The sequence below is a fragment of the Sceloporus undulatus genome, chromosome 5, assembly GCF_019175285.1.
Source record: "Sceloporus undulatus isolate JIND9_A2432 ecotype Alabama chromosome 5, SceUnd_v1.1, whole genome shotgun sequence".
NCBI lineage: Eukaryota > Metazoa > Chordata > Lepidosauria > Squamata > Phrynosomatidae > Sceloporus > Sceloporus undulatus.
This window is the reverse complement of record NC_056526.1, coordinates 129,851,770-129,871,415: the sequence shown is the minus strand read 5'-3', so window position 1 is coordinate 129,871,415 and position 19,646 is coordinate 129,851,770. Positions and strand designations below refer to the sequence as shown.

The 19,646-nt window shown below is 39.6% G+C and overlaps 1 protein-coding gene across 1 annotated transcript in view; it reads left to right on the top strand.

The window, feature by feature from the left end:
* The window catches only part of WWC2 (WW and C2 domain containing 2), a 176,434-nt gene extending 157,032 nt beyond the window's left edge, over positions 1-19,402 (top strand). Inside the window, 4 exon segments of the mRNA XM_042468382.1 lie at positions 3,497-3,589; positions 6,925-7,167; positions 12,624-12,751; positions 15,124-19,402. Of these exon segments, the coding sequence (XP_042324316.1) occupies positions 3,497-3,589; positions 6,925-7,167; positions 12,624-12,751; positions 15,124-15,190 (531 nt within the window). The 3' untranslated portion in view covers positions 15,191-19,402.
* Positions 19,403-19,646: the final 244 nt, after the last annotated feature.

The following is a 19,646-nucleotide window of genomic DNA, read 5'->3' as shown; positions in this document are numbered from 1 at the left end:
CTGGACAATGCTAGGTATGTTTCAGTTAGTTCTTAATAAATCTATTTTGGCTGCTGCTAATTGCACTATTTTCCACTAGATGAATTAAGATAGTTTTAATATTCATTGCATTATTCATTCTCCATCTTACTTATTTTTCTCTTCAGTAGTGCAGTGGGAAGCCGGTGTCTGTTTCCATTTGTACCTCCTCAAATGCACAAGTGACATTTAAGCACTAACATATGCCCATTACCATTGATGATCACTTAACAGCTCACTTCCTATGGTAGAAAAACTAATGTCTCTTTGGGGAAAGAGAAACCTAGATCATACAGCTATTTTTCAAATACTAGCTACATCGGCGTATCTTAAGGCCCAGAGCTCATTAATTATTGAAAATTCTATGGTCTAATTCTTGTAAATAATGTTGTTTAATATGCCTTCCAGAAGAATTGAGAAGGTTTATCTTCTTTTCTAAGTTAAAGTTCTTAATATGACATTTTTCTTCCTTGAATACAAAACACTCCCTCAACAACACTGTGTCTTGGAAAATCTGTTCATTTCCCACAACCTACAGCCTGGTCAGGAACTACAGGACAAAAAGGGAGATGATAAAATACTGTTTGCCATTTTATTTGAACTTGGTAAACTATTTTATTTCTATTTGTTTATATATTCTTTCATACATTTGTATCCAGGAATCTCAGTGTCACATACAATGCAAATTGATGTATTATGGATCAATTTTAGCAGTTTAAAACAGTAAGAAAAAATATATAGACAAAAAACATTTAACAAAAAAAAACAGAGCTTAAGATTAATTAGAACAGTTTAAGATAATCTGAAACCATGCTGACTTGGATGTAATCAATTTGCCTCAAAAGGTTTATCAAAAAGCCATGCTCTGACTTGATGCTAGGGAGAAACTAATGCTGGGGCCAAAAGTGACCCCTGTTTGCATTCCACAAATGGAGGGTCACAGCAAAGAAGGCTCTGCTCCATGGAGTACCGTTAACTAAGGTCCGTTACACACGGGCTCTTGAGGCGCCCCCATCATGTGATAGGGGTTGGCCGGAGACCTAGCATCCACACCGGCCTCACCCCTATCACGCGACGGGGGCGTAATAATGGCGGCGCCCAATACACACAGGCGCCGCCATTATTATGTGTCGGACGCATAGCGTCCGCACGTCGCACGGCGCTTATGACGTGAGTGCGCGATTGGCGCCTCGTGGCGTCATAACCGCGCCGCAAGAAGAAGCGCCATTTTGGGGCTTCTTTTTTGCTCCTGCTACGGCTCCCTCGCGGAGCAACCAGCAGCGCCGGCAGACCACCACTTTTAGGCGGTCTGTAACAGGCCTATATTATCTCTATCCAGGACAGGCTGTGGTTGGTAGACCAGTTGAACCCACTTCCAAGCACTCTGAATAAAGGAGTCCACCTGGATCTCCAGTGACAGAAGTGAATTTAGGAGTACTCCCAAGCTGTGCACTTCCTCCCTCAAGGAAGAGCAACCACATCCAAGGCAGATCACTTATCCAGTGCCCAGACCTGAGAACCACCAACTCCCTGAGTATCCATCTTACAGGGATTCAGCTTCAGTTTACTGACCCTCCCCCCACTCAACCCATTACAACTTCCAGTGACTATTCCAGCACCTATATAGCCTGTCAGATAGACTTGTCATTTTCAAGTGTGTAATATCTTTATTACTGATTTCAACAACAAGAAGTAGAACTAAGTGTCATCAACATACCGATAGCATCCAGCCTTCAGACTTCTCTAACAACCTCCTCCAGAGGCTTCATATAGATATTGAATAGCATGAGAGACAAGTTGGAACCCTGTGACATCCTGTAGCTTAATGGTGATGTGGCTCCACTGGAGTCTCCTATATCTCCACCATGCAGGTAGGAGCAGAACTACCACAGTGCCTCCTACTCCCATCCAGCAGTCCAGTAGGATACTATGACCAAAGTTATCAAAAGCTGCTGAGAGATCCAGCAAGATCAGTGGGGTAGCACTCCTCCTGTCTTTCACCTGGAGTAGAACATAAGCAAGGATAACTTAGGAAGGACTTCCACAGTTCTCACTGCTAGGTCTATGGTTTACTACTAACCTAAGAACAGAGGCATTCAGTTCCTGGTGAGATAGTGACAAGAAGGAATATTCAACTCTAAATAATGGGTTAGCGAAGAGTAGACAAATGTGCCCCCCAGCCCCCCCCCCCCCAATTCAACATACAAATAGACAATTGTGCCTCCAAAAACCTCAGAGATGGCAATAGTCATTTCAAAGCCCTTTTAAGGGGAGCTGCTCTAGGCCTGAAATAGCTTTTTAAAGAGGGGGGGGGGGGGGAGAGAACTAAAAAGTCATGAACCAGTTTGGCATAGTGGTTTGAGTGCTGGACTGCAACTCTAGAGACCAGGATTCGATTCCCCACTCGGGCATGAAAACCTTGGGCAAGTCACAGCCCTGGGGGATCCCAAGGGCCACACTTAAGGATCCCAAAGACCGCACTTAGGAGTCCCAAGGCCCACATGCAGCTTGGGGTCCATTTTGAGCCAGTTTTTTTTTTTAAAGCATGGAGGGTATAGGTTTATCAGGGTGGCTGACCAAGGTTTGGAAGAGGGCAAAAATGACTCCTGAATCCTCCAGAACTGCCCATCCCTAGTTTATTGTATGGTCTTAACAGGATCATTTGGAAAGAGAATCCTATTAGCATAGTACTGCATTTAATGTGTGAAGGTACCAAAGTGATACAGAGAAAGATGTTTTATTTCTTTGACTGGATGGTCTTTGTGCTCTCTTTCTACTCTATGATTCTATGTAAATTTTCCCATTGGTTTTGTATGCATAAATTGATAGTCTGCTTCTGTAGTTTTTACTGTTGTCATTTCTAGCTTATGGCACCCTAACTCAAACCTGTTACAGGATTTTTGTAGCAAGATTTCTTCACAGGAGGTTTGTCCTTCCTCTGAGGCTGAGAGAATGTATCTTGCCCCAAGGTCATCCAGGATTCATAGTCTACAGAAACAGTGAAACCACTTCACCATGCTGTGCTTTGCCATTTTTATTACATCTGTGTAACTTTAAAAGGCTATTTAAAATAACGTTTTTGTAGGTTAGTAATCCAATACGAAAAATTGTTATTTAAGCCACTGATAAAAACAGGGTTTCCTTTGATAAATCTGTCAAAGGCTTACATTAAACAAGTGACAGATGCTCATACTTTGAAATTAGAGGGCAATAAGCCTGTTGGTGGTGATGTCTGTGTGAAGATTCTTAACACCATGGAATCATCGTGCCTTTTTTTTCCCTGCATAATAAATTATGGGCTATTGAAATGTGGCTTTCTAACAATGTTGCTTTAATGAATGGTTTGCAAGAGTTATATGGTCTATTGCCAAAACAATATGCAGCAGGTTATTTTTTGGCAACTTCATTGTTAAATGTTTGTCTGTTTCAGATCCAGCCACCTCATGTTATAAATCTTTTCTGTTTCTTGTTTTGACAGTTGAATCGAAGTGATAGTGACAGTTCAACATTGGCCAAAAAGTCTCTCTTTGTGAGAAATGCCACAGAGCGGCGGAGTTTGAGAGTTAAAAGGGTAAGTTTGACCATTTGCTCATTTTTGCCACTCTCTTTCCCATTGTTTTGCAGATTAAAAATATGAAAAAACTATGCATCTAAAAATACTCTTCCTCCCTGAATCACTCTCTGATATCCAAATGGGCTTGTATCAAAAGGAATATAAGCTACTGCTACTGCTTGCATATGTTTTTAAATGTAAAAATTAGTTCACCCCTGCTCTGTAGTTCTTTAAAGCCAGATCTTGTTGGGGGAATAGAATGTTGCTTGGGAACACTGGTATTGGCACTAACACATTAACATTAAATTGCTAAAGTAAATTGATTCATTAATGTCAGTCAGTCGAGAAAATTATAAAATTAAATAATCATTTCTGTAGAAGTCATTTCAAATTGTTGAAAGTAATGTTTAACCAATTAAAGTAGCAAGAAACATTAGTCATTACTCAGAAATAAAAATCATTGTCATTTCCCAGTGAAAATAACACATTTTTAAATTATTGTTGAAAATTTTAACAAACTAGAGGGTGGCAGCAATTTAATTGTTTATTTCCTCAGGTAGGATACTTACTTTATCTCTCCTTTCCTAAGCCAAGTTCCATTGTAACTAGAATTCTTTTCCCTGGGATCAGAAATGGATAGCATCTACTTGGAAACTCCACCTTGTCCCTCCTTCTCTTTTGCATCTCCAAATAGATTTTTGTTGTTGTTTTTTTGCTAATCTAACCCGATTTCATCTTGATATTGAAATTTTGAGAATTGTGGTTTGTTTCAGACTAAGATTACTGTGAACAAGTCACTTCCAAACTGTTTTCAAATCCTTAATTATAGCAAGAATTTGGAAATAAAAAATAAATGCGGAATTGGAGGATTGGTATAAAGAAGTCTGGCAAATAGCGATTAATGATAAATTAATATGTAAATTGAAAGTGAAGAAAGGATTATGGAAAAGAAATGATTTTGATGAAATATGGAAAAAATTATTGAAAAAGTATTAAGAAAAGAAGATAGAACATTATCTTCACAAGATGAATTAAAATTTTGGTTGGAGTATATGGATGGGAATGGCTCTGGAGAAGGGGTGCACTGATAGTATAAATAAGTATAAAATAAGTAAAGTGTTAAAGCATATATTTGTATGAAAAAAGTGTAATAATTTGTATTGTAAAATTTTAAAATATTAATAAAAATAAACAAAGTATTTTCAAATCCTGGCTTGTCCTGAAGCCACAGTTTAAACTAACCACAGAGCTCAAAGTTTACAGGCAGGTATTGTTACTTGAAAAGTGAAAACAGAAACCTTCAATCTCTTCTAAATAAATAAATGTATAAAGCTGAGAATGGAACTCATTCTGATTCTTCTTATTTTGTGAAGCCATGGTTTCCCATTATATCTGATGCAAGCATAAGACAATTTATGGGGTTTAGAATTTTAACTCCCTAGAAAACAATGAACAGAGCTAAATGTTATGAGACATACATTGTTGGCAATCTAACATCCCCTCAATGTTACATAAATTCCACATGTGGAGACAGATCATGTGAACATTACATAACACCTGTGCAGGATTGAGGCATTTTGCAATAGATATCAATTATTAGGTACTGTTGCACTATGAACAATGCACAACTGCAGTGCACAACCACAGCAGGCAAAGGCAAGGCACAGAGGAACATGTTTGCACAACTCTGCTTCTGACTCAATCAGCAGACTACTTCCATTGCATAATGGTGGTTTTTTGGCCCCACATGTGTAATGTAGCTCAGACGTGTATAGGTCTGTAACTAGATGCCAGCCATGGTATGGGAAATTGCAGTTATAAAATGGCTGGCAAGCAGTCTCAGTTTGTTGGGTCTGTGCCAGGAAAGCATTCCTAACTATTTGCCTACATTCACCCAATCCAGACCTAATGCTAGCCTAAGCATACTCCTGGCAGTCACTAGGCACCCCATGACATCTGTCACAGCCCCCATTTCTTAAACGTGGAAAATAAAACTTTTAAAATATTTTTTCCTTGCATTCCAATGGCAAACACTTTTGGATGTCATCTTGCATTTGCCCCTAGTGTCTTGGATATTAAGTCATTCCAGTACAGGGGGAGGGGAGTGGAAATGGTAGCTTATGCCATGCTTTCCTGGCTGTCCCCCAGTACGGGGGGGGGGGAGTTTAAATGCCCCAAAAGTCTTCCTTCCAAGGCATATGTGGTAGATCCAGAATGGATGTAAACTGCTCAATATCAGAGCAGTAGTAACACATGGAGAGGGAATTTTACAAAGGGGGACCAGGCAGGACGTCAAGGCTGGAAAGTAGACTTCCAGGAAGCCTGAACCCTAAACTCATCCTATGCATCCTGCATTCCCCTAAATGTGAGAGATACATGTCTGGGAACCTTAGGTGAAAGTATGTGTTACTGAGAAAACAAAGTCTAGGGAAAGAGTGAAGGACACACACCATTTCAACTGCTTATCCTCTGCAGATTGCACCCACCTTTGATCTGTAATTCTTTGACAGCAACTGACATTTTCAGGCCTGTCAGCTACCAAACATCTAGTTGTGTCCAAGTTTCATTAGTAGTCATTCATGGGACCATGTGATTCTTGAAGAATCAAAGATTCCTTAGTAATGCCAGATCTGTGCAACAAAGTATTGTATTCAGTATTTAAAGTGTAATAGTCATAGCTGTTTGAGGGTTTGGGGGGGGGGGGTTGGAGGTGATATTGGAGGAAAATACATTGACATCCTAAATCTGTAATAGAAAGGAAAATAAGCCTGAGAGGGTGGCGGGACAGAGAGAAGGGACTCTCCGGATGATATCTTGGCTCTAGTGGGCTCATAAAGGGATATACAGCCCTTTAAATAACCTGGACCCAAGTTGTATAGAGAATAATTATCCTGTAGCATTTAGAATAGTGTAACTTCATGCAAGTAAATGCTATATATCTATGCACATAGTGTATTTAAATATTTTGTATGCATGAACAAAGAAATTAATTTGAGATACTTTACATATCTGTGTTAACATATCTTAGGCCTGAAATACATGGACCAAAAGAAGTGGTAGCCATTCATACAACACATGTCTCCAATGCAGCCAGAAGCTGCTCTGCAGCCATGCTCCAGTCCTTTAGACTGGAGCAAAAATGAACTGGGATAGTCCAGCTCCTGGTGGTGCAGGTTGGGGCCAGCAGCTGCGGCCCACTTTCAGACCGGGCTGTACAGTTGCCATGGACCGGATCCTCTTGTAGCCAGGGCTGCCTTATGCCGTGCTTTCCCGGCCATCTGCTTTGCCCCATTGTTTTTATTTATAATCTGTAGTACTTTAAATGATTTTTATTTAATTCTTGGGTACTATAGCCTGCTTGCCAGCCAAGCATGCGAAGAGCGACTCAGGAGCACCCTATCCGCACCTCTCTTGACTTGGAGCTGGATCTCCAGGCTTCTCGGACACGACAGAATCGCTTGAATGATGAATTGCAGATGCTTCGTGATCTTAAACAGAGGCTTGAGGAGATGAAAGCAAGAGGGAAGACAGAGCTTCCTCCCTGTGTGTTGGAGGATGAAAGATTCCGAAAGCTCTTGAAACAAGCCGAAAAACAGGTATAAATGAAAGAAGACACGTATGAAATTACATTGTCTACATAATTTTAAAATATGGATTCTTAAAGTTGCATGTGTTAAAATTAATTTGAGATGCTTAGCATCTAGACTTCAGAGATACAGTATCTGTAGGATGTTGAGATTATTAAGATTTCGTTTCATCTGACTTGTAATCACAGATGAACTGCTCCAACATGTTACTACCTGATTTTTAATATTTGGGCTTTTGCAACATCCTCAGTTCCTTCACCTGATTGTGCTACATGAAGAATTTGTTTGTTTTGTCTTATCTTAAAATCTTCTGCCTATAAAGTCCAGATGTTCCATGAGAGTTTGCATCTAAGAGTTAGGGGTTCTACAGACCACCCTTGAGGGGCAGTGGGATGCTGGCCCTTACCTGGCCAGATCGCGGCTGTGGCAACCTCACACCATGGCCCCAGTCTGGCCCTTGGAAGATACAAAAAGGAGCCACAAAAAGCGGCTCCTTTTAGCGCCCTCCAAAGGGCACTATAGCTATGGTGGCATGGCTATATGGCACCCCTTTGACACTGTGTCATCTGGATGCAGCGCCTGAGGCGTGCCATGATGCAGTGCGCCTTCTGGAGCAGTGCGTGGCACCATGGGGGTGGAGTCAGGATGCTACACACTGACTCCACCCACAGGCTGGTCTTTTGGGCCATATAGGGCCTTAGTTACTTTGCTTTGAACATTATTTCCATGCCTTTCATTATTTTGTAATCTCTCATCTTACTAACACTTTTCTCTAGGTATTTTCTTTTCAAAAATGTGAAACAGAGCTGGGGAACCTCTGTCTCTCCCAATGCTGTCGGACTCCAGTTCCATCAGCCCTGTCTGCATTTTGTGAGAGTTCATGACAGTAGTATCTTTGGAGAACCAGAAGTTCCTCACCTCTGAGATTCATAAGCCTTTCCAGTAAAGAATGGTTCACCCATAAAATAGTTTAAAGCCTAATTGGACATTATAAGACAATTGTAGACACTTCACAAATTATTTATTCATACTGTTTCCCTGTGCCATGCCCAAGATAATCTCTTCTTTGGAAAATGAGTGTGCTGTAGATGTGGGTACAGTATTTATACACAATTGATGTGCAAGCTAGTTGTGTATTTTCTATCATTGATTCTTGGCTGTCCATTTTCTAGATTGTATTCAGAACACATCTATACAGCTAGAATTATTTATCCTAATATGCATGGTAATGCTCTATTACCCTTGAGGGGTACTGAGGGCACTCACTTGTCACAAAGACAGAACTGCCTTAGGAAAAATGTTCTCTACATAAAAAATGGGCTTCGAGCACTTCACCTTTTTACCAAAGATACAGCTTATTTATTTATTTTTAGTATTAAATTGTGTTTTACATTTTTGGGAACAATTTGCAGATTTAAAAAAATATATAGATATTAATTTGGCAAGTTTTGGGATAAATATTAGGATAGAGACTGGGGGGTACAGACTGGCACTTCGTGCTGGCTGTGGGCAGAGTAATAGCATAGTGTCTGCATGCTCAACTTCTAGATGGCACGCGGCATCATGGCGTGACTCTTGCACAGCACAGAAATGGCACAGAAAGGAGTGTCATGATGCTGTCCTGTTGCGGCTATGACGCCCCTTCCAGGGAGCAGAAAAGCTGCTTTTTGCGGCTTCATTTTACTCCACATGGATACCGTAGCGTGCAGTTGTTGCGACCCCAATCCGGGACAAAAAAGGCCGATGTCCTGCCGCCCGTAGGTACAGCCCCTTCATTAGCAAAATAGTTAACGAGTACCTTTGACTGGAAAAACTTTTTACTGGTACAGAAGAGTACTTTCAAAACTCATACAAATGAGCATTACCAGGTATTCCATGAAATCCAAATTTATATCATCCTATTTCAACAGAAACTTGCTTTTTAAAAAATGTTCTTTAAAAAAATTGCACAGAGGTCAGCAGCATTTTGCATATCCTGGTATCTAGAAGAGATCCAGAATAACTTTGGCTGCATGTGCACTTCAGAAGACAATGCAACTTGACACTGTTTTAACTTCCATGGCTCCGTGCTATGGTATCCTGGAATTTGTTTGTTGTGGCACCAGAGCTCTCTGACAGAGAAGGCTCATTATCTCAGTAAACGACAAATCCAAAAATTCCATAGCATTGAGCTGTCGCAGTTTGACATGGTAGTGTCAAACTGCATTATTTCTGCAGTATAGATGCAGCCTTTGTTTCCAATATTTCTGATGTTGCTTTGGGTCGCTCACCCCATTTTAAAAGCATATTTTAAATATTAAAAGTCTGGAATATTTTGTTCTTAATATCAAATGGAGTGTACTAAAAATCACCTGAAGAGCTAGAAATTTAAAACAAACATTTAAATCTATGTAGATGCAATCCTATACACATTATTTAAAGAAAAAAAATTCCATGGGATGCAATGGGGCTTCTGCATAGACATAGGATTTTGCTGTAAAAACAACTCTGATGATGATGATGATGATGATGATGATGATGATGATGATGATGATGATGATGATGATGACAACGACATTTAATGGCCATAATCCCGTGTCAGTTACTTAGTTAAATAACTAAGGGGGAATACAGATGGGCAGAAAGGGGTGGTGAGAAGCCTCCCCTTTCTGTCCTGGATGGAGGCCGCAGCAGACAAATGCTGCGGCCTCCGTGAGGCCTAAAAAGAACCCAGTCCCAGCGGGTTCTTTTTGCGCAGCATGCCAGGTGCCATTGGCGCCCTCATGCGCAACAGTGACATCTGTGTTGTGTGGCACTGTTTGGGACAGGCACACACACGTATGAACAGGCACACGCAATCATGGTGCCCACGCGCCAATTGTAGGGTTGAGCACGTGCGGACACCTAGCCATACAAAACCCTAATACTGGGCCTAAGTGACTTCTCATAGCCCAATCCCCCCTAGGAAACCTGACGGAAACTTTGTTCACCCATGCTTTGATCACCAGCAGAATGGATCTCTTTCTCCCCATGAAGCTGATGCCTGGTAAAGTAAGCTGGGGCAGGAGTTACGGTCACGGTTGTAGTGTCAAAATTGTGACCGAGGCCCTTTACAGACCGGTCTGAAAGGCTGGCCTGGGTGCAGAGTCGGGGCGTAGCATCCTCACGACGCACGCCTGACTCCACCCCCTCAGGGCGCCCTGATGCCATGTGCCGCTCCAGACAGCGCACAACGTAATGACATCCATATGACACAGCGCTGAAGGAGCACCATATAGCCATGCCTATGGCCCGATCTAGACGGGCCTTTGCGGCCAATCCAGCTAAGAAAGAGGCGGTCTGTCAAGCCCCTCAGGCTGCATGCTGCAGGAAAAGAGACTCCACCTCAACATTAGGAGGAACTTCCTGACAGTAAGGCCTGTTCAACAGTGGAACAAACTCCCTCGGAATGTAGTGGAGTCTCCTTCCTTAGAGCTCTTCAAACAGAGGCTGGATAGCCATCTGTCGGGGATGCTTTGATTGCGATTTCCTGCATGGTAGAGGGTTGGACTGGCTGGCCCTTGCGGTCTCTTCCAACTCTATGATTCTATGATTCCATGATTCTAATTCAGTTTGACACCACATTAACTGCCGTGGCTCAATGTTATGGAATTCTAGGATTTGTGATTTTGTGAGATATTTAGCCTTCTCTGTGAGAAAACCCTGGTGCCATAACAAACTACAATTCCTAGAATTCCATAGCATTAATCCATGGCAGTTGAAGTGATGGCAAACTATTATTTCTACAATGCAGATGCAGAGTAAGTAGCAATAATGAATAATGAGTAAATCTTGATAATAATGAGTAAATCAAGGTAACGGTTTCATATTCATGATCACTATTTAGTCATAATTGTAACACTATGCCAGGATAATAACTCCCCCTGTTGCAAACCTGCTTTATCAGACATCAGCTCTGCAGAGAAAAGGAGATCCTTTCTGCCACTGGAATGCAGGTTGATGACATTTCCATCAGGGTTTTTTTTTACAGGGGTGAGGAGTGTCAGGCCAGGAGAGGTTACTTAGGGCCAGTACAGACGGGCCGTTTGCGCCAATATTGGGGCTCGATACAGCGCAGCATCCATATGCGCCGAGCCCTGATATCAGCGCCATTATGTCACAAGGCTGCGGCCCCATCCATACAAGGCACATCCTTGTGGTATAATAGCGTCACAAGGGTGGAAGAGGCATCATAGGGCTGCATCGCAGCCCTCATAATGGTGCAAAAAAGGAGTGGTCTACAGTGGCTCCTTTTGGAAGGTGCATCTGTGCTGCAGCATGCAGATTCTGCAGCACAGACGCGGGGCTTACAGGGGTGGCTTCTAGCCGCCCGTCTGTACTGCCCCTTAGTTAAGTATATTTAATGTAGGTTGCATCTGCACTGCAGAAACAATCCACTTTGACACCACTTAACTGCCCTGGCTGAATGCTGTGGTGTTTGTAGTTTAGTGAGACATTCAGCCTTCTTTGTCAAAGAGTTCTGGTGCCACAACAAACTACAGTTTCCAGAATTCCACAGCATTGAGTTATGGCAGTTAAAGCGATATCAAACTGGATTACTTCTGCAGTATAGATGCAATCCAAGTTAAGTATACTTAACTAAGTAACTGGTATATAGGATTTCAGCCAAAAGTGGCTTATTCCTAAAGCCTATATATCACTAAATAGTGATCATGAAGGGTCCTGAATCTTCAAAAGCTTTCATGTGTCATCCTCTGCAGTTGCAGCATGTTTATTCCATGAGGCAAAACTATGCCTACCTTAAGAAATACGGTATCCATTAAATTGTAAAAGTCAACAACCACTTTAAGGCTTTTAGTAGTTTCATGTAAACAGTTAAGACAGGCACTAAGATAGCAGTATCTTTATTAACACAACAGGAAGGCATTTAATAAAACTAATGAACATTACAGGCGGTAGATAAATGGAAGATAATTTGGGTTATTTGAGATATTAGATAATCTTAATTCCCACAAGCGTCTTCAAGCACTGGCTGAACATTGTCTGATTATAAAATCCAGGGCATACTTGTTTCTTAACACATCCCAGAAATCTGTGCAAATTAGATACTGGGTATGCAAAAAGTACTTGTAAAAGCAGAGTTTCTTGTGGCCTGGCATCTCACTTAAAACTGTCTTTATCAATATGCCAGTTTCGAACATTTTCGTGCCAATAGAGCTTCCTTCTAGGCTGCAGGATTCTGGTGTGCTGACACTGGCACATGAATTAAAATCCCTTTATCTGCCATGCCAAAAATTATGGAGTCCTTTTTATGCACCCAACATCTTCATTAAACCAGCCATTGGACATGTTAGTTATGGTGCCTGGCTGTCTTTCTCTTATTTGTACTGAAGGCATTTTGCAAGGTGCCCTTTCTCGGCCTCTTTTGAGCCCTCTGTCACATTGTCAATTACTGTGTGTTAGCTGTGGTTTTGTTCCCTCATCAGGCTGAACAATCAAAGGAGGAAAAGAAAAGGGGTTTAAGTGCGGAAAAATTGATGAGGAAAGCTTCGAAGGATGTATGTCGGTTGCGAGAGCAGAGCCAGAAAGTGCCGCTACAGGTGCAGTCATTCAGGTAATGAAAATTTGAATCTCTGAGAGCTTCATAAAATCTGTGACACTATTGAAATTAGCCTTTTTGTCTTAATGCACATCTTTCTGGAATTAATCAGTGCTTTTTGGATTAAATACTTGATAAATGGAATTCAGTTTAGGACGTACTTTATTTTATTTGTTTAAGTTCATGGTATGTTTTACAATTTCATGCTTCAGGAGAATTAGAAATAGAAAGCCACTGAATAATAATCACCCAGGAACTTGAAGTTCTGAGAGTGGTAGCAAAAGGCCTTTATTGGCTGCATCCACACTGCAGAAATAATCCAGGTTAATACTGCTTTATCTGCCATGGCTCAGTGCTATAGAAATCTGGAACTGTAGTTTTGTGACACATTTAGCCTTCTCTGTCAGAGAGCTCTAGTGTCACAATAAAACTACAATTACCATAATTCCATAGCATTGAGCCATGGCAGTTAAAGCAGTGTCAAACTGGATTATTTCTGCAGTGCAGATACACACCTGGTCTGCAATAAATCCTCAGCCCAGTTTCACCCCTTTTCAAAACACAGGAACGGTCATTCAGAATGTGACCATGACCTGTCTAATGGAGTATTCTGCTCCCACAGCAGCCATCCAATTTTTAAAATACAGTTACAGCACTGTGGGTTCACTTTAAATGCCATGGCTGCATCCTGTGAAACTCTGTGGATTTGTGGTTTAGTCAGAGGCCATAGAGGAGCTGTCTGGCAGGTAAATGTTCCACTCTAAGCAGCATGATGTAGTGATTTGAGTATTGGACTATGACTCTGGAGACTAAGGTTCAAGTCCTTCTGGGTGACCTTGGGCAAGTCAAATGCTCTGAGCCTTAGGGGTAGCAATGGCAAACTTCTCAACAAATCTTGCAAAGAAAACCCCAGGATAGGTTCGCTTTACAGTTGTCATAAGTCAGAAATGACTTGAAGGTATATAACAAGAAGAAGAGGAAGAACAACAGCAGACCCAAGGATTCCATAGGATGGAACCATGACAGCTAAAATGTAATCATACTGCTATAATTGTGCAGTGTGAAAGGGCCCCTGGAATGTATGGGAAGCCCATAAATAAGACATGAGAGCAACAACATCCTCCTGCTGATATTCAGAAGCATGGTGCTTTGTTAGTAGAGATAATATGTAGCCATCAGGATTAACATTATTGCCTATGAATGTGTGTAACTCCTTTTTAAAGCTGTCCAGGTTAATGACCATCTTTTGGTAGAATTCAGATAATAATAGCTCTGTAACAGTGTTACTCTGGATCAGTAGGCAAAGGGATCTTGGAGCACAGTGCTTCCCAAACTTTGGTCCTCCGGACGTTTTGGACTTCAGCTCCCAGAATTCTTGATTGTTGGCCATGCTGGTTAGGGTATTCCGATTATCTACCATTAGCTCCAATACACCGTATGGAATAAAGCTGCCCACCTCCCTTACTATAACTGCCAGCAAACACATGCTTTACCCTGGTTGCTGTGCCCTTCACCACTGCTTGACTTCAGAGCAAATTTGCCAGCACGGCTCTACTGGGGAGAGAGGCAACAGCAACTGAAGTGAAGCACTCCATTGCCAGCAATCACTGCAAAGGAGATGGACAGTTTCCATTCTCTGTGTGTTGTCACGAGACATTAAAAACATATTTAAATAAATAAATCAACAAATAGTGGGGGGGAAGAGACATTTAGACTTCCCACCTTTCCCATTATTACTTACTAGGATGCAAAGAGGGGGGAAAGGATTGGATGGAGGAGGCAACCAGTCAGAAGGCAAGCTGGCAAGATTTATAGGTAAACAAGAAGACTATTGGTTGATAGATTTTGGCATGCTGGGAAGGAGGGAAAACACATCCCTTTTGTACCAATTTGAATTTGGGGATGGAAAATGTGTGGCAGTCAGTCCAATTGAGTCCAGTTTGTTTCGAGTATGTGTCGCACTAACGGGATCACTATAGGTCACTGCAGACCAGGAAAATATGAGGCAAAGGTTAATTTTTTTGTCAGTGTAGACAACCCCCACATGTCAGATACATCTCAGTCTTGTCAGAAGTTATTTCTAACAGTTCAAAGTACACAACAGGGATACCAAATCCATACTTTCAAAACAGTAGCTAAGGGGAACTTCACCAAAGGTATTTGGGCTTGTGGCCCTGTAATTTTAGTACTGTGGGACAAATTAATTGACTTCAGATATTATATTTTAAAGCTTAAGGATTCAACTGAGCTTGAATGGAAACTTATCATTCATGTCCCTAACAACTCACCCCTTCTTCTTCTTTTTTTATTTTGTACAGCACATTTTAGCTTTCACTGATGTTTTCATCATTTAATATATATTCTTTTTTCTCCATTATCTTTTTAAGGGAGAAGATTGCATACTTCACAAGAGCAAAGATCAGTATACCATCTCTGCCAGCTGATGATGTCTAATTTTATTTTCTACCACAAGATGTTTTCTACTTGTTCATCTATTCCTTTTTTAAAGATTACAGTTTTATAGTGCAGTTCTAGTTTTAAAAATGTTCTACTTTACATCGAACCCTAGATATTGTCTGTAAAAATAAACCCCTCAATACATTGTTCTCATATATGTGCACACACATGTACCTGAAAGACAAGAAAAGCCCCTCTCTTTTCTAACCTACAGTACTTAATCTTTCATACCAGAAAACCAAAGTAGAATACTTTTGGTACTCTGATGCTAATTTTGTACAGTTTGTATGTATTATAGATATGCTATTTTGTAAAGATGGATCTAAGGAACAAAGGCAGTACCTTGTGTGTATATCCTGTTGAACTGCACTGTGTCGAGAAATATTATGTTCAACAGGAAGTATTGTTTCACCCTTTTTTCACAAGAGCAGACTGTGAAAATGGCTGTTAGCCCATGCAATATTTTTGTACAAAGTGTGCTTTTTTTTTTTTTTTTTGTAGTTAGCTAGCAACAAACTCAAGTCCTCTTCCAAAACTTCAAGGCTGCCTCATGCAAACAGGTGCTGTTTAGATTTCTATCTCCTACATTGGAACTTTTTACTTGGAACCTATTTTTCTTCTCTTTATTTCTTGTTACAAAAGAAGAGGCATGGGATACTCACTGCAGGAGTGTAATTTTGTGAATGTAGTGGATCTGGAGATGTATGGAGGCTATCGAGTCTCTTTACACGTAAATGCTGGGAAGTCCTGAAATGTGTTTAAACTGAAACTACCCAAAGGCAGCTGTTTTATGAAATTGCACTCAGGTTCACACAAAAAGTATTCAAACCTGAGTAAACAAATACTGATATACAAAGCTAACATATTAGTGTAACACTGTATATTGAATACCACAGTCAGTAGCCTGTAGAAGAGTCAGTTTTACAAAGCCCAAACAGACCCAGGCAGTTTTCAAAGGAGTGGTACTTAGACTGATGAATTTCCTAAGAACCAAATACCTATTATTGTTGATATAGAAATTCCTTCCAAGAAAATCCCAAGATTTGGAGCACTTAAAATGACATGTTAGTATAATAAATATTATAGGTTGTAGCTTATTCCTAGTATGTATTCCATTGTGTAGGTTGATTCCTAAATTAATTGTGGCACAATAGCTATGTGATTAGAACCTAAGCTTCTTGAAACAGAACTTGTATTGATGAAAAGTAAAAGACAATATGAATGTGTTTATCAGAATTCGAAGTAAAAAAATGTTCTGGTTACCTTTTAAGCAGTATATATCTGCAAGTGTGCATATGCGTGTACTTAGCATCTGTGCTATCAGAGGTTGTTCTGAGTGTCATCTGGCAGCAAGTGGCTGATTAGGTCTGATGTCATCATAATGAGACTTGGGGGACAAAGCTGTCATCACTTTGTCATTAGATTAACTGCTGCTGTGATGTTTCGAGAGGAATTTAGCAACCCAGAACTAGGCACTTGATAGCTGAGAGGGCCTGGGAGACTGAGAAGTGGTGAGCAACATTTTCTAAACTAAGGCTGCATTCAATAGGACTTTTGAGTATAGATTTATAGGATCAGACTGTTGTCTGTACAAACACTGTGTACAGATCCTGGAATTTCAGGTGGCATGGTGCAAATTGGTGGAACAGTTTTGGAGCCTTTTGATGAGCACAAGCAAGTTATCCTTTCTTCTTTTGTATATGGCACATATCTACAAATACATGTTACATGTGAAATTCACCAAGAAAGCAAAGATGTGAGCTCGTTGAGCACTGTCCATTTTACAACATATCATAAGTTGACATATTGTATTTTATTTTCTGAGAATGTTGGTAGAATCCCTGAAAGATAAGAAGAATATAAAAATAATACATTGATTGCCATTTTTAAAATTGTGCCTTAAATTTATTTTTCTAAATCTCCCCAAAGGTTCTCTTATTATGCACAAGACTATATTACTATTCAGGTCCTTTAAACATAACAAACCTCGAGATAGTTAACTAACTGTGCCTGATATTTCATGGATCCCCCTTGTTGTTCTACCCATGTTTTAGAAGTGATTTAAACACATACATGCCATTCGTTTTGCTGAGGTCAATCTCTAAAAGCTAAAGCTTCAAGATTATTTAATATAGAAATGAAGGTTGACTGTTTCAGCTTCTCAGTTTGACAATATTAATATGTTTGTAGAATGGTGTATAGAGTTGTACCTTGTGATTTATTTATTTTCAGTCTTATTTATGTACTTAATATAGTTCAGTTCTGTCCATTTAATTTTGCAGGTTAAAAAAGCTACTGTGAGAAATGTATACAGCTCTCTAGTTTCATAGGAGGTTAAGACAGACAGACACACATTAAATGAAATTGAGAGGAGACTAGAAAGGAGTCTTTCTAAATTGGTTATTTATAAAATAAGAGAACTTTTCCATGCATTAATACATTTTCTCACAGACACCACCGTAGCATCAGCTCATTTTTTAGGAGTACATTTTGAAAAGTTCTGGGTTTGTTTTGTTTGTTTTTTCTACTCATACAGTTTATTATGTTTATTAAACAACAATGATAAAACAACTTTGAAAAATACAAAAATGGGCAAATGCCAGTCAAGTTTTATGCATACAGATATCACTTTTATCATTGGTTTTATCCTTCACAAGATAGAACAAACATTACAAATGTAATAATCCTCATATTCCTTTTATCCATTTGTTAGTACAGTTCTGTATATTAAATTCTAAGTATTACAGATACAAGACAATATCATTGCTTAGCCAAATGAACAAAGTATAGTAAATCATTTATAGACTGAAAATTAAATCAACGCTTTTTACCTAATTTTTATATTTTAAGTATAAAATGCTCAGGACTGAACTAAATATTTAATCAGGTTATATTACAAATGTCTTTCTGTCCTAATATTGTCTGTCAATGTACACATGTACATCACCTAGATTAACTTTCATCTCTGCACTTTTCATTTGTTTCAGTGATTTGGAAAAAATACAGTTTTTTAACAAATCTTCCTTGTTTATGTGTTTTCTGTTTCACAAAATGTATCAGCCACATCAACTCAAAGTGATTTGTGCACCATAAGATTTGTACATAGAAAATACTTGCTCATTTTTAGCAAGATTTCGACTGTAATATCAATGGATGCTTAATAATATCAATAATGGTTAAAACTGTATGTCCGTGCTGCACTGAAGGCACAGACACACACAGGGATTACTATGTGGCTGCATGTTTGTGCAAGGGAGATACTTTCTGATAGCCACAACTGAAAACTATTGTAGTATCAAAAAGTGTCTTCTCTGATTCTGAAACACAGAGATATCATAGTCATGATGACTAGATGTTGTGACCACAAGGGAGGATTAGGTACCACAAAATATAGGACTTTCAATAAAAATGGAGGACACGACCAAATAAAAGCTAAAAGCACTCATATAAATGTAAATTCATGCTTAGTGATGCTCAAAATGGAGGACATTTTGATATTCACCTTGGACAGAAGGTTGAAATGTAGGAAAAGGAGGATGTCTGGTCACCCTATATCATAATCATATCCCTTTTCCTGGGTGCATAATTAAACAGAGAAACCTAGAGCTTATTTTGAGCACTCCTTTAAAATATGAGGGAGGGCTTTTCATTTCTCTGATTGCAGGATCCATTTATGACTACATTGGTCAAAGAGAAACTCTTCCGTTTGTTATCTTAAGTCCTTGGCAGCTCAGACACTACTGCAACAGAAGCATCTCATTAATTGTCTGCCAGTTCATATCTTTTTACACTTTCAGGTTGATTCTGTCATACCTGAAATAATCAAATTATGAAGAATATCTTTGAGCTGTAATTTTATAACTCTGCTGATCACAGCAGGGTCCAGATACCTCAATACATTCACATGGAATTATTTGTATTTGGGATTACTTTTCTCTCAGATGTTTCATACTTTTTTATATGTAGCAGAAAGTAGTTCAGTTTAAAAATGTTTATTTAAATGGCGCACATTTTTAAAGTCCTTGTCAATCAGTAGCTTTCTGTCATCCTTAAGAAATGTATTTGCCCATTTCAAGTTGTTGATGGTATCTTGTATTTATGCCATAGGCTTAACAGATTGAAGAATTATGTCAAATAAATTTAAGATGAACAGACTGCACAGTTAAGCAGGAATCTAGTAAAATAAACAATAAATTGTGTGTTCTTATATTCCCATCTGGCAGCAGTCTTTGGATAAACTTGTTCCAAATTACTGTAATATAGTATGCCCTTGTGAAACCTTAAAAGTCAGACACAGATACTGTACACTTACATTCCTTTTGTTGTTATAACTTCAATTATTCAGTTGTCATAAATGGTAAAATGCTTTAAATAAATTTTAGAAAATGTTCCCTTCTTGAGGCAAAGCTAGGCAAAAAAGATTAAAATTCCTACAGAACTCACCTTCCATTCC